This window comes from Penicillium malachiteum (genome assembly GCF_028827825.1).
Source record: "Penicillium malachiteum strain IBT 17515 chromosome Unknown utg000005l:1.0-9002435.0:326005.0-9005861.0, whole genome shotgun sequence".
Taxonomy (NCBI): domain Eukaryota; kingdom Fungi; phylum Ascomycota; class Eurotiomycetes; order Eurotiales; family Aspergillaceae; genus Penicillium; species Penicillium malachiteum.
In genome coordinates this window covers 1,843,183-1,859,100 of record NW_026643099.1, presented here as the reverse complement: position 1 = coordinate 1,859,100, position 15,918 = coordinate 1,843,183, and the positions used below count along the sequence as shown (strand labels likewise).

The window sequence follows — 15,918 nt, the reverse complement described above, 5'->3', positions numbered from 1 at the left end:
CAGCTTCTTTGGCCGGACAGGGTACTAGACCATTTTTTAGCAGTAGTAGCAAATGTGAGACGAGTAGATTATTAGTGAGAGCGCCCTCCAATCTTATCTGGATATAGCTTAGAGGTCTGATAATTAAGCGAGTATGTTTGAATATCAAATCACACAAATTGAGACAAACGATGTTCATTAATCGCATTTTTTTCTTTCTTTCTTTACTTAGGTGCTATCTGGAGCATGGAATGAGGATAATCTGACACTAGGCGATATCCTTCGCTGGAGAAGACTTATAGCCTTAAGTACCAGGGTAATTAGATTTGCAGGAACGCCACACTAGGGCTCTGCTTGTGCTAGCCTCGCTATATGGGGTATTTCCTAGCTAGCAGTTTTTGGCGCCAAAACAATACCCGAAAATGGCAACCCCTTACGAGAAGGATCTTATATGACCGAAATACTTCTCGAGGAATTTTAGATACTACGATAAAGGATATAGGTAAGCCGAGTAAGTATGACGACACCTAGGCTAGATATTACAATATATATATTCTATAAAGGAATCCCTATGCCTGTAGCTAGCTTTATAAGTAAACCATTCTAATTCCTTTTGTTACGGACCCACCACGGGGGACCTCCCAGGAACAACTATGACCCAATCAGTTGGCGGTCGAAGCCAAGTACGGACGAACAGCCATAACGGACGCACGGCCCGGAGGGGCGCAGGGCTACGATGGTGCCTGAGGCACCAACGGGAGCCAGATATGGCCTGTCGCTTACCACTGCAACATATACTGGCTATAAGGGAAGAACGGTGCATGAGAGGCCACTTCTGGCCCCATGACACGTGACCACGGATCTATTCCAACAATGGATCCCATGCGAGAATAGGACGAGGTCCCATCCCATGATGGGATGAGACCGGATCACACTGGCAGATGGGACCCGATCCCATCGGACGGATAGGACGGACTAGATATATAAGGACACTCTCTACCCATCATGTATTTAGTTCCCCGCGATTATTACTCTATTGTTATTGAGACCTACAGTACGAATCAGACTACAGTTTACTTGATCACAATCGAACCCTTGAAGACGAACCTCAACTAGCTTGGGAGCTCACTCGTGATAACCTCACTCGTGACTGACTTGCTAGCGGATTCCCTGTTCAAACATTACCGTGCAAGGATCCCTAAAGACTCGAGCCCGTGTAAGGCCCAGCGACGGCGACGGTACAGTTGCAGGATAACGGCTTGCGGTAAGTAACACTTTGGAAGTGCATACTCACGTTGCTTGACAGCCAGCCCGTAACATCTCTATCATACGATGACTATCAACAGCGTTCCACCTATAGATAGATGGCTCTATGGAAAGGGCTAATCAAGAAGTTGAATAAGCCTTATAAGTGTTTATTATATATATATATAAGATAATTAAAAATAAATGCTACTGGTTGTAGCTATAATGATTAATAATCAAGACACTACCTCAACAGGCCTCTTACCCTTCTTCTTCACTTAGAGGTACTATGTTGATGCTATCGTAACAAAAGAAAGCGAGAACACACAAGAGATCACAGGCCCTGCTAAAGCTAGCAAGAACTTCGTTGTACAAATAGAAGAAGCCACAACTTAGGCACAAGCCGCGATCACAGTTATATAGGAACAATAAGAAAGCCACGCCAATCGTACAAGGTAAGCAGCTCCTGTATACAAGAAAGGAGATCTCGTATGGTTAAACCTACGTAACGTACAATCAGAAAGGTTCTCGAAGAAGCTCGATTGGATCCACGCACGTTATGAAGTCACTGATGTCCTAAACCCTTATAATATAAAGCTTGAGGTCCCTGCTGGTATACACCCAGTGTTCCACATTGACCTCGTACGACCCTACGTGGCCGACCCCTTACCTTCTCAGGTGGTCGATGACACACAGCCGCCTCCGATTGATGTTGATAGACAGATGGAATACGAAGTTGAAGCCATCCTGGGATAACGTATGAAGAAGATCGGACGAGGAACGAGACTGGAGTACCTGGTGAAATAGACAGGTTACGCTGAGACGTCATGGGAGCCAGCTACGAATGTTAAAGGATGTGCAGCGCTGGACACGTACGAACAAGGCAAGCAGGCCGCGGACGAGAGGATACGCGTCACGTCTACAAGGGTGTTGAGGGAGCTTGCAGCTAAAGGAGGGGGGTAATGTAACGGGTTGAACCCGACGAGGGCTTGTCAATCCTCGACGAAGCCCAAAGCCACGATCACGTACGGTCACGTTCGACGACAGTTGACCACGGACGTCTCCGCTTACAGCCCCACACGTGATCCGCGGAAAGACATATATACCCCATCATGGACTATAGCTTCCTCTTCCTTAAGCATGAATGTAAACTGCATGTCGGCCTATATCGTTCTGCTTCAGTCTTTATAGAGCCCATCACATTTTGGGGTGGCCAGATCAACCGGGAGCTACGTTAACGTGATTAACGGTCGGCCAGTCGACACGGTCGGCCGGTCCACCCATCAAAAATCCACTTTCAAAACAATCCCTCTTTTTTAACCACAAACAAAATGCCACCCCAACGCTTTGATCGAAAAAAAAGTTAATAGAGCAGGAGGGTCGTCTTTTATTAGCTCTTCAAGCTATTAAAGATGGTCGATATCCCTCAGCTGCTGCTGCTGCCCGATCATTTCAACTACCAGCCACAACCTTAAAGGCCCGCCTTAACGGTCGAGAATCTTTGACTGAACAGAGGAATGGACGTCATATTTTCACTGATATCCAGGAACAATCGATAGAAAATTGGCTACTTGATATGGATTCAAGAGGCGCAGCTCTCAATCAGTCTATGTTACGAGATATGGCCAATCTTCTTCTTTAAGCGCGGAAAACTACGTCTTCAACAATACCCTCTACTATTGGTATAAATTGGCCATCCCAATTTATCAAATGACGTGAAAATCTTGCTAGTCGATTCTTAAGACGATATGACTATCAGAGAGCTTTATCAGAAGATCCTCGAATCATTGTGCCATGGTTTGATTTGGTCCAAAAAATAATTGAAAAGTAGGGTATCGTTTTAGATGATACCTTTAACTTTGATAAGAGTGGTTTTGCTATAGGTATTAGCTTAACACAAAAAATCATCACTTTAGCAGAATATTATAGAAAAAGACATCTTCTATAATCTAGAAATTGTGAATAGGTGACGATTATTAAATATATTCGAGCTTCTAGAAGTGTGTTACCTCCACTCTTTATTTTCAAGGGTAAAATGTTTCCAGAATATTTACGCCCTTTTCTCCTTTAAAACCAAAAAGGATCTTGCTTAACTTTAAGTGAAAATGGTTAGACTACCAATACAATTAGTTTATAGTGGTTAAAATATCATTTTATTCTAAGTATTAGAGTAAGAGTTAGGAAATATTACCTATTAGTCCTCGATGGTCATGGGAGTTATTTAACCCCTGAATTTGACTAACTTTATGAAGAGAACCAGATTATTGCAATCTTTATATCTCTATATGCTTTATATCTTTTACAGCCTTTGGATATAGGCTGTTTTTCGGTGTTGAAAAAGTTATATGGCGGTACGGTATCAACTTTGATATAGAATTGAGTTAATTCTATTAACAAGGAAGATTTCCTTGAGATAATAGCTAAAGCAAGACTCAATACTTTTAAGGGCCCTACTATCCAAAATAGCTTTTTAGCTACTGGACTAGCACCATTTAATGCTAATAGGGTCCTAGAAAAATTAAATATTTGCTTAGATTCTCTTCCCCCTATTGAACGACCAACGTTATCTTCGGGCAGTGATAGCGATCAAAATACATTTTGGACGCTTTCAAAATTTACAAAATCGCAATCTTTGGTCAAAAAAGGCCTAGAATCCTCATCTTCGATTATATCGTCACCGATTAAACGAGAAATTGAACGGTCCTACAATATGACTATAAAGATAGTCCACAACCACATTTTTCTCCAAGATCGTTGTAGCCAATTGGAGGCGACCAACAAAAAACAAGTCAAAAAACGTGCTATTAAGCATAAATTTACCCTTCAAAAAGGCCTATTTGGAGGCCTAGAAGGTGGTCAGGATGATGTGGTGGTCGAGGATGAGGTTAAAAGCAAAGATATATCTTTACCACAGGCGCAGGTAGAACCAACGATTGAGCCAACTTTACCCTCTGCGCCTATTATTCGTCGACAAATTAAGTGCTCTGGGTGTGGAATTCAAGTTCATGCTTATACTAAATGCCCTGGACGTGTTTAATAGTTAATATTTTGTTGTTTTTATTGTTTTAATTGTTATTAAAAATTAATGGTTTTTTGAAAATTGGTGGGGTCGACCGGCCGACCGTTAATCACGTTAGTTAGTTACAAGGAGAGCTTAACTAACTACATAAACTCCTTACGTGATCCACCAGGTCTGACAGCCTGCTCAGGGTATTGACACTGTGATAGTAACTACTCAGTGAGCATGATCCAGGTATGATCCAGTAGACCCATCTAAAAGCGGCAATCATCCAATGAAGGAAAATCTCCTGGCGCTAGATTTCCATATGATTATACCTGCATATTGTGTTAGTCCTTATCGCTTAGGTGCACTTCGTCGTCGTCTTATCTACGCACAAAGAGTAGGGGAGACATTTATGAGCAAAAGTTCTAATATAAGCGATAATGAAACTTCAAAAACCAACAGACATCTATAGTCTCCGCGGTGGTGAAGATGAAAAAAAAAAATCAGAAACTTCTTCAGGATTATCCCCATTGGTGGATTGATACCATCGATCATCATGATCTAAACATGACCTGTACATACTGTCGCGAGTTTGAATTATGCATGACCATACCAATTGAGATAATCGTGATGTTTCTTTATATTTCATAAGAATGTGCACCGCCCCCAGTCGATTGAACTCTAGGGTACTAAGCATTCACTCAGCGTCGCCAACATTCGATTTTTACATGACATATCTTGAGGCTTGAGCCCTTTGGACGGTAGTCTAGAGATTGCGGGACCGATGTATTGGTATCTATTGTAAACTTCCAGGAACCCCTGGGTTACCCTATAAGGGCCTTTCGATCGTCCATTGCTTGATATAGTTGGCCTTTCTTTCCAGGCTTGAGTCCATATAACGTGATTCCCAAGCGAGCGGCCACCTGACCGCGTACCCTACAGCTTTCATTATAATTATTAGAACCATAACGCCAATTTATTAAAATATTTATCTAAATATCACAGTGATCTGATCTATGTCCTTCTTCTCCACACTTCTTACATGTTGGCAGCTTTCTCCTAGCTAGCTGAGAGGGTAAGACAGGTGCCCTGGGCCGCGGTACGGGAGGGGCAACTGGTATTTCAACCACCTGTATAGCACGCTGTATAGCTTCCTGGCCCTCTTGAACCGTCATTCCACCCTCATTAGGTATCTGCCTAGTAGACCGTTGGCGCTTCTGCTTCTGCTTCTCGTGGGCGGCACGTAATTTACGTGTTTCAACCTTCAATAAAGCTGTCGAATGCATCTGAATTTCACAGGCTTTTAGAACTTGGTCTATCTGCTGTTTCAGTGGACTTGAAGGGCTTCTTGAACGTTGTTTTAGAAGAGCTTTGATTGAACTAGCTTGCCGTTGAAGCTGAATAAGGTTCTGGGGTGTCTTGGGTGAAAATTGGCTTGGTCGACTGGTAGGGCGGCTACCTGGGGGTGTAGGTGTTCGAAGAAGAATATTAAGCTTAGAAAGTACTTGATCTGGGTTGAATGGTACTAAACCAGCTGCTGCAAAGCTGTTTTGAATGGTTTGGGTTTGAAAAGCCTCTTTACGAGCGATTGGGTAGGCTTCAAGAAAATCAAATTTATCGATATGGTTAAAACCAAGCCGTATTTGATTCTCAACAAGCCGACCATATGCACGTTTAAGAGGTGCAAAACATCCAACATCAAGTGGCTGATGAAGATGTGAAGAATGGGCTGGCATGCAAATTGGAATAATATTATTCTCTTTGCAAGTCTGGTCAAATTGGGGAGTTAAATGGCTCCCATGACCATCAAGAATCAAAAGTCGATATTTTCCAAGTGTCCGTTCAGTTGTTGCTGGAATAAAGTGTTTTTGAAGCCGTCGAAGTCCAATTTCATCAGTTGTCCATCCATTTGGACTAGTTTTGAATCGCCTATCAGATGGAAGATTCTCAAACCATCCTTCAATCGAAACTTTGCCTTTGAAAATAATTACTGGTGGAAGTACCTATCCAGAAACATTAATTGTTTTAATAGCTGTTACCTATTCACGATTTCCAGGCTGTAAAAGTGATCGCCGACCATAATATCGAGAACGAGTAACAACTTTAGCAGTTGCCGTAAGTCCCATTGCAAATCCAGTCTCATCAAAGTTATAGATATCCTCTGATAGAATACCATTCTCTTGAATTGTCTGAAAAACAAGATTAAACCATTCTTGAACCACTTTTGGATCCTCCATTCTCGCATGCTCGTAATTATATCGTCGAGAGAAACGGGTTGTAAGCTCTGAATGTCGTCTTACGAAGTTTGTAACCCAATTCTTGCCAACAGTTTGAGGGGGGGGTCTGGCCACGCGCTGTAAGTAGAATATTGGCCATTTCTTGGACGGTAGCCGGACAGGGGGCAGCTCCACGTATATCCATAGAGATCATCCATTGGAGAAGTGAATTCTCTTCATTTTCATTTAATTTATGGTTATTCGCGCGAGTTTCGGATCGATTAGTATGGCCGGCAAGGCGGCGCCGTAACGTAGAGCGAGGTACATCGAATACACGTGTTGCTGTGGCTATTGCTGTGATATCTTGCTTCTTTATAGCCTCAATAGCAAGTAAAATTCGGTCTTCTTGACTGCCATTTTTTTTGGCCGAAACATTGCGTTTTGGTGGCATGGTGGGTGGTTGAAGATGGTAAGGTATGACGCGGGTGACGCGAACGCGGTCAGGTGGCCGCTCGCTTGAGGTGGCCGCTCGCTTGGGAATCACGTTAGTTTATCTCTTCGAGGGCCCCTGCGGTAACACCATGTATCCCGGTTGCAAATTCATCGAAAGCCCCACGTTTTACTTCATGTTGTGGTGTCGGCAGTTGCCTAGTATGCCTAGCTCTGTGCGAGGGGTGATTCGGTTCAAAATCAGTGGTCGAAGGTACGGGATATCGGGTTGCCCTCGAAAGTACATCACTAAAGGGGTCCTGGTCAATCTCTAATGGCGCTGCTATTTTCGGCCGTAAAATAGTACGCTGGATGGAGACTTTCACTTTTGCGAGAAAGTGTCAATCAATTGAACATTAAAGAGCACCTGTAGGGATGTGGCCGAAGCAGAGGAGAATGAGCAGCTGCCCATTGACACATGTAACACAGGACTAGAGAATGGCTCGGTTTTATTTGTTGGGACTTCCAAGTTTGATGTCGTGGTTTCAGAATACCGCGTATTTGACTCGCATTCTCTGATACGCGTATACATGATGGACACCAAAATGTCAAAGTTGTGTAGCAAACGTAGATAAATAGAGATTACCAGCATTGCGGTGATGCTGTTCTGTGAATCATCAGGAAGAGAATCCAAGGAAATTTGATCATCTCCGACAGATGAATAAGGGCTTGGGAATGGCGTGGTATCTCTTTGTCGATGTGTAGAGACGGGGGCTTTCAAGGATCGTCGCTTTTCGAATGTTCCAAAGCTTTTTTGTGGTAAATGCCCTTCCATGTCGGATATCACTCGTCGAGATTGGTCATCATTGATGCGACCCAATGTCTCCAATATTTGCTCCGCAGCTTGAATATTAGCTTGAAGTTGGGACTTGAAGCATTCATCGGAGATTGGTAGTCTTGTTGTTCTCCTGCCCGGTGGCGGGGGTGAAGGTCGCCGCTCATCCCCAGTCAATTTATGGTGGATTTTAGTCAACTTCACCATTATTTGGCTTAAAAAAAGTGATAAATCTTCCGGTGGACCCAAATCAGGCTCTGCATCATGGTAGCCACCGTTCTCAGTGGAGGGCAAAGCGGTCTCTGGATTATCGGACGCCATATGAATGGTCTGTGGATTTTGCTTACCAGGACCTCTGTATTCATGGCAGTGGTCGGTGGATTCGATTGACTGATTCAGGGAGGCATCGATATTATCCCGGGAATTCAAGAAGTCAGTGAGATACCAAGGATCATCACTCTGTATTGGTTGGTCCCCGCTTTGATGGAAGTCTATTGCGGCTCTCTCGGTCAGCATGCTTCTTTTGATTCTCAATTAAGTGTCTTGTTTGCCTTACCAATATTGAGACCTAAGTTTGCTGGCTGTGATTCATGGCCAGCTAAAACTTCCAAATCTGTATGAGAAATGGTCGGCCCTTGTAGATCGGTCGTGTCCATGCTCTCTGCTGTGGTATGATCTACGTCGATATTTTGCGGACTGCAAAGGTTATGGACCGCATTGTCATTTTCCAAATTCGAGTCATTTATGGGTGAATTGTTGCTATTCGGTTCGTGTAGCTGCGTTGAAGAGAGAGAAACGGTATCGGGAGGAGTAAGGTGGTGTACTCGGGGTCGGCCCAACCGGTTCGGAGGATCGTGTACACATCCGACGCCTGCCTTAATGCAGCGAACACATTGCTGGTTTGTTGGCGATTGAATACATCGAAGCTTAGCGGCGTGGCACCGATTGCATGCCAGCCGCCGAGCAGGTCGCTTTCCGGATACCATTGTACCTGGAGTAGCCATTCCGACTCTTCTGGAGAATTACCAGACGCTACAAAGTTCAACCCTTCGTAATTTCAGCGAAGTATTGAATAGATATTTGTCCAATCTTGGAACTGCACAGAATATTGAAGGTGTAAAAGGGGTCATCGTACAGCATGTAAGATCTCATTGTGGTCTTCAAGAAGCCTTGGTTTTGGCCCCAGAGGGCCACTGACTCCTTCAGATAGTCATACAGAAAGCACCCTACTCCAACAAAAAAAAGACACTCCAACTGCCCGTTCGGTGTAGCACGTGGAAGTATGTGTAATACATCCTTGAAATTTTCAAGGCGCTTCCAAGGCTGCTGATAGGACAATCGGGGGTTTGACCGTGTAATTCAAATTAAGATACCATAATAAGACTCGGATTACCGCACTATACTGAGAAAGGCAGGAAGTGCTTCTTGTACAGTGGTGAACTTTGTTGCATGTTGTAGAAGTCACCGGGCCTTCCCCACATACAGACTAGCGAGAAGCCACGCAAGCAGAGCAAGACTGGAAAGCCTCAGGCTTGATCTAAGTTAACCGGGGGTCTGTAAAGACTGCCATCACGGTTGGATGAAGAGATTCTCTTTTTTAGATCGAATAAGGCCAGACTATGGGGTGGCTGAAGGCTGGCTGAAGGGTGGTTGGTGGGAATTTACGCGTAATATGGATCCCTGCTGATCCACCGTGACCTCATATATGAAGTTGAGATTGTGCCAGGAGCTTGAGCATCACGGGCTAATAATCGGATTAGCTCTCCGTTTTGGGGCTTAGACTCATCGGAGCATTTCTTGGTGTGGAGCGCACTAGCCAAGTACTACAGTAGGTAAAGTAACATCGTGAAGGATTCGTCGCCAGCCTCGCGACCAGCCTCGCGATCCATCTCGTGTTACAGACGGAAGGATCTCCCAGGAGCGCCAAAGAACCAATAGTACGACACGGGTGCTGAAAATGGCCGTGTCGGCACAAACCATAACGTATCTGCCCTCCCGATCATCCGGCCGGCCCCCACCACCCAGCGCCACTAGAAAATTGTAAATTCAAATATTTCAACAATAAATTCAGCTAAATGTAACGTGAGAAGCGTGCGCAGATCCATGCGAGCCAGAATCATCTCCAAGATTTCTGGAGTATCCCGAAATTTTGTAGCTGCAGTTCCATAGTTAAGACATTCATCGACACGACTTGATATTGTTTTTGGTTGGAATTTCGATGTTAGGGAATGGAAATTGATGGCCATAGGGAGAACGAGCGTGTATCTGCATTTCTGGTAAGAAACAGCATATTCCGTCACTTAGTCGTTCTATAAATAAAAGGCAAATAGATTTAAGAAATCATATTGACAACTTAGCGAAATATGGGTTAGGGTGGTTTCAGGGACGTGCCGGCAAACAACGCGTGTCCGTCGGGAAATCCGATTCCGACTCGCACTGTATTTATGGTAATTTAAATAATCTACCAATGATACATCGAGACAAGATGGGCCTTACCTAGCCTAGTTTGACCTAGTGTGGTCCGAGTAGGGCGTTGGGATAGAACATTAGAAAGTGTATGTGTCTGTGGGGAATCTGTTTTCGAATTCTACTGTAGATGCCAGAATCAAGCTAGGGATAAGTCTGGCATAGAGGACGCATTGATGAACGGATTTTAGTGTATGGTTTTGCAGATGGCTTTTCGCTACCGCCTTTAAGGGTAAGGTTGTTATTGTGGGTTGGTTTGATAACCTACCAAAAGACTGGCGGTTTGAGGTCTCGAATAATAGCTGGGCTACCAATGAGATTGGTCCACGTTGGCTACGAAAGCCATTTATTCCATTAACGAATTCCCGTATATGTGGCCGGTTTCGGCTATTGATTATGGACGGCATGGGAGTAGACTGCGGCATATCGTACGATACTGATAATGTTTCATTATCGACTATCGATCGTATATATCCGCAGATTATCAGCACGAGCATAAACCTCGCTAATTTAATCTGTTCTAGCCGATCAGGTGGCAGTTGTGCAGCTGATTAAACCGGATTTTATACATGAAATCTGAATGGTATGGTTATAACGAGCGTCCTCGTTATCTTACTTGACAGTCTGTGTGAAATATTATAAATTGAGATTGTATTCATTATTAAATGACCTTAAAAGCTTTGTGTATATATTTTTAAATCAACTCTACCTAGTGGTAATGTGGCAATTCAAAATTACTCAATCATTAATGATATTCAGAAAGAAATATATATTTGACACAGAGTAAAGTGAGTACACCTGTAGTATGTATATCAGTTCGTAAACATTGTTCTTTATTTTTTACAGTGGATACAGGCTTAAATAGAATAGAAATAGGCTCAAAAGAACCGCTAGAGCTTAACCTTATTAGAGATTTACAGTTTTTAATATATATAGATATAAAAAATATTAAGCAAATTGTGTTGGAAAACTCAATCAAGCAGACTTGGTGTTTTTTAGATGATGGTGATTAGTGGTAGACCTCATTAAAAACGTTTTGAGGGCCGCCCGCAGGCGGCCCTAATCCGCCCGCATTTGCATAAAAAGAATTGACCTTTCCTAATTTAGACGCATAATGTTGCTTAGTTATCCTGATAAAATACTGTTTTTTAACCTTGTTCTGGTTTCCATCCTGAATTTCTACTTTATTTCCGTATTATCGTTATGAAATTTTTAGAAATCAAGTAGTATTGTAGCAAATAATTATAGGTAATATGGATATTATTCATTTTTATCCTATTGATACAAAGAAAGGGTTAAATCTTGCAAAGTCTGTATGGTGAAGTTGGAGAAATATATATTTGCACCAAGGGTCTCTGGTGTATTCTCAGCTTGAACCTTATAACACTATTTTAATTTCAAAAATAATTTTAAAAGCTATTAATTATGATTCAAAGTTGAATATTGGTAATGGCTTTATATTTTATAAGGAATTACTATTGAATGATTTTATGGTAATGATTGTGTGGATGATTTTATGGCTGATTTTATGGCTGATTTTGGGGATGATTTTGGGGGGTATCACGACTACCCATTTTTTGAGGGCGGATTACTGATTTGAGGGTCGCCCGCATATTTTGAGGGTTTCTGAGGGCTTTTTGAGGGCGGCCCTCAACTAGCGCTTAAATCCTGACCAATCAAGGAAGTTAATAGTAGAAAAAGTGGGTTATGTTATGATAGATCATACTCTGATTATGATAAGATCCGCGATTAGTCAGACGTGCCCACAACCACCTGGCACCTGTATTGCCCAAGTGGAATCTGAACAAACACGCTAAGTTTTGGCCCTCCGTTTGTTTCTTAAACAGCTTCTCGGTTTACAAGATGCTAGGTGGGAATGCCACGGTTTTTCCAAAAAATGCCACGCACAACGGTGGTTTTTCCGCTACCACCCCCAGGTTATTGTATATCCTGCCGTCACGGCGGAGGCCCAAGGGCAGGCACCTAGTATTTAGTAAGGTCTTTGGATCAAGCTTGAGCCTGGTCATTTATTTCAATTTTTCATTATTTATTTTAACTTGGCGTGCTTTGGGCAACTTGAAGTGTTTAACTGTTGTCAACTGGTATTGATAAGGTCAATCGATACTGGGGTTCATGTCATCCGTATGTAGCATCAAATTGCATTTTTCTCTGCAAAGACCTCCAAGGCTGGCTAATCTGAAAGTAATTTACCGTCACAGAAGTTCGTCCACCTTTCCATGGATTTTAAATTGGATGAATTCGGTTGCACCGGGAACTTCAAGCCAGGCAAGATAAGTCTCATTCAACGCAATCCGCATCTCATCCTCCGATCCCATCGAGAACATACCAGTCATTTCACGTTTGAATGCTTCCGCAGGGTCATCCATGGCTGGCCACATATGCTTGTTCTGTGCATCAATCATATCGTACAGTTTGTCGATTTGATCCTTGAGTCCGTAGATCTTTTCTGAAAATCCCTGACCATTCATGATGTCGTCTCGAGCACGGATAGCTGGGCTGGTTACACTTTTGGCTCGGGCATCCTTGGAAAATGCATTGAAAAGCTCAACCGGAAGGGATTTCCCGTCTCTGGCAAGCTCGCCTTTCAGTCGATCGATTCCAGCCTCGCCGTTCCTCAGCTTGAGCATGTCAATCAAAAGCTTGATTTTCAGTAGAATCAAGCAAAGTGGGCGTGAAAGATCACCCACGGGTTGCTTGCGAACGAAGTCGACGGGTTCAAAGATGTCCGCGTTCTTGAGGTTGAGGAATTTGCCGTCATAGTCATCATTCGTTTCAAACCATTTGATGAAGTCATAGCACTCCTGATCTTTGTTTAAACGTAACATCGTACCTGGGACTGACCCACGGACGCCCATATTATCACCTGGACAGAGACGTAGCATCTCCATGTAGATGTCTAATTCAGCCTGCACGGCGTCCACATGCTCGATTTCACCGATCACCTGGGTCAACTTCGACAATCCCATCATATAAGGGCGGGTCCCATCGAGTTTCCAGAAACGGCCAACGTGATTCACAAAAGGATCGTCGTCCTTGAAATCTAGGTGGTTGATCAGAGCTTCTTTAGCATCTTCCAGTGATTTACGAGCGCGCCGAACACCACTGCAGGCCGATTTATGCTTTGGCCAGTGCTCACGTTGGTGGTCTTGACCACAGTATTGAAGGATTTTGCATCCTGAGCAACGGCGTAGATTGTCTGTCTTGGCGCACAAAGGGCATCCTGTGCCGAGTTTTCTGGACTCTGTAGAAGACTCCATAGTTCCGAGCTGAGTTTGGGTCTTGGATGTTGACGAGTGGGGAGATAAGAGATAGAAGAGACCTTGGAGATATTTCTCATGCCAAGGGATAGAGAGGTAGAACTCAAAATTTCGATATAAATATGGATAATAATGTTTGTTTGCCCTGTTTGCTTTATCTGCTTCACCGCCAACAGAAGTGAGAGATCATAAAACTAATCTCAGTTTCCTCAAGTTTACAATCCCAACCAAAATCACCCCATTATTACTTCAAATTTTATTTACTCCGCATGGGTCGCAGAATTAAAATAAGTACATCTGCACTGGATTTGTCCTGACGATTTTTGGTTACCATTTCCGGATTAGTGCTCACTGAGTAGAACTGAGTCATATAAAGTCAATCAACTACATTTAAGGATTTATGAATATGCACATGTGGTATTCAGAGTTCAAGACAGAGACATGGGTGTGAAATGGAAGGAAATGAAGTGGCTGCATTCCTGGACCTAATGATGTCTTTTCCTCCCGAATGCACGATTTTCCCAGAAATACACGCACAACCGTGGTTTTTCCGCCACCACTGCCTGACGTATCGTCAACAGTACCAATTGGACTTTAAACTGATAAGATCCTCGGATTGAGGCCGCATGTGCGGGTCTGGCCACTTTCTTTTTGTATCGTTCTAAGTTTTTGATACATAGTCTTTCAATGTTTCCAAGGTTATGATGGTCGTTTAAAAATGGGCATCAATCCGTTTATCACAGGAGCGAAGGTTTATGGCTTCACTGATATCAGCTTCATTGCTATAATTTCGAAAGGGTTATTGGTTGTAAGATTCTTGTTGGAACAAAAGTGAAGTTCAGTTCTCGTCATTGGTGAAATACACCCATCTCCAGGGCTACAGTGGATTTAGTGGCAGTAGACTCTGTCAGATCAATTCTTACATAGAACTTGAGCTTGATAACCAATAATATACATATAAGCACAAGAATGAAGTGAACCTTCCAAGGTTGTTCACAGAATCTTTACCGATTTACCGGGAGTAAGCCAGCGAACCTTCTCAGCAATACCCTCTTCTCCGAATACATTGACCAGATCCTGACCAAATTGTGTGAAGTGACCCCAAGACTCATAATGCATAGGCACAAGGCAATCCGCCTTGATCGTCCGGAAAAGATGGGCCGCCTGCTTACCATCCATCGTGATCTGTAGTGGGCCATCGGGCAGAGGAGCATGAGCAGAACCTAAGTTCATGACTGCAACCACAACATGAAACATCTCGGGAATTTTCGCGAGTTCATCGATATAAACAGTGTCTCCGGTGAAATAGATCGCATTAGGGCGGCCCTCAGGGCTCACACCAAAATCCGCCGTAGTCAGAATGAAACCGGTGCATTCACCTCCAGGTAGGTGCTGGCAGGGTGTGGCGGTAATATCGTATTTCTTTCCTCCGAGAACAATAGAGATGGTTTCCCATGGCTTCATGCCACGAACAGCCGGGCGAGGAGCAAGGTTCTTGCCACCATCAACTGTGGTGAAGACATGACGACCATTCAGTAACTGACGGCCAAAAGCATCCAAGTTATCGGGATGGTCTTCATGACTGAGGAGGATGGCATTGATGACGGGAAGGTTTTCAAGGCCGAGAGCTGGAGTTTCCGTGTTCTTCAGAATGGCGCCACCACCCATATCCCATGTTGTGCCTGCGGGCGAGAAGAAGGGATCGGTCAAAAGGTTGACATTGTCAATCTCAAAGATTGCTGTTGCTGTGCCAATGTGTGTGATGCTGAAGGAGCTTTTGAAAGTTGAAGGAGACATTGTGAATGCAAAGACAAATTGTTGAGGGAAGTCAAGTATTGTAGTATGGAGTAAGATTGGACTAATTTGTTCGGTCTCTAGTAGAAGGCCCTGTGAGAGGAATGCTGGAGGAATGGAGGCATTTATAGTAAAATATCAGACAAGAAGTCTACCTAATACAGGATGATTGATAAGTCGATGACAAACTTCCAAGGTTGATTTGTTATTACTAGTATACTGATTAGATGTAAAAGAATAGTTGAACCGCAGCCCCGAAGTATACTAAAGCATTTGTGGTATGGTTTTCCGCCAAGAAATCAAAAAGTTTGACATGATAATAAATCAGCGCAGCACCCATGAAATAATTTGCCGCTTTGACTATGCAACCAACTTCTTTTTGAAAAGAAAATTAAAGTGGCTCATCTATACACGGTGGGGCTTTTGATAACAGACTAACCGCTTTAGGAACCCAAATCCGCCAAGAAAACGTCATAATGGATGACTCAGCATTCATTTCTTGAGCCCTGTGGCCACCTGGGCGCTGACTATGGGGATTTTCTTCTAGGAAACTTGGAAAATTTGCAAAAATTTCGAGATTATTCCAGATTTGAAATCGATCTGATGAGGGCCAAGCGAAGAACTATTTGTCAAACCTGCAGAAGGCGAAAACTAGGCGCAAGTCCTGGAAGA

General features: G+C 43.4%; 3 protein-coding genes across 3 annotated transcripts; all 3 read right to left on the bottom strand.

Moving 5' to 3' along the window:
• Positions 1-7,255: 7,255 nt before the first annotated feature.
• Positions 7,256-8,224, bottom strand: N7483_010725 (uncharacterized protein; the record flags this gene model as incomplete). The annotated part of the gene is made up of 1 exon (XM_057094152.1): positions 7,256-8,224. One exon carries the CDS (start codon positions 8,222-8,224, stop codon positions 7,256-7,258), a length of 969 nt encoding a protein of 322 aa, XP_056940123.1.
• Positions 8,225-12,387: 4,163 nt separating this feature from the next.
• N7483_010724 (zinc finger MYND domain-containing protein) lies at positions 12,388-13,452 on the bottom strand (the record flags this gene model as incomplete). Its single annotated transcript, XM_057094151.1, has 1 exon — positions 12,388-13,452. One exon carries the CDS (start codon positions 13,450-13,452, stop codon positions 12,388-12,390), a length of 1,065 nt encoding a protein of 354 aa, XP_056940122.1.
• Positions 13,453-14,445: 993 nt separating this feature from the next.
• On the bottom strand, positions 14,446-15,249 carry N7483_010723 (MBL fold metallo-hydrolase; the record flags this gene model as incomplete). The annotated part of the gene is made up of 1 exon (XM_057094150.1): positions 14,446-15,249. One exon carries the CDS (start codon positions 15,247-15,249, stop codon positions 14,446-14,448), a length of 804 nt encoding a protein of 267 aa, XP_056940121.1.
• Positions 15,250-15,918: the final 669 nt, after the last annotated feature.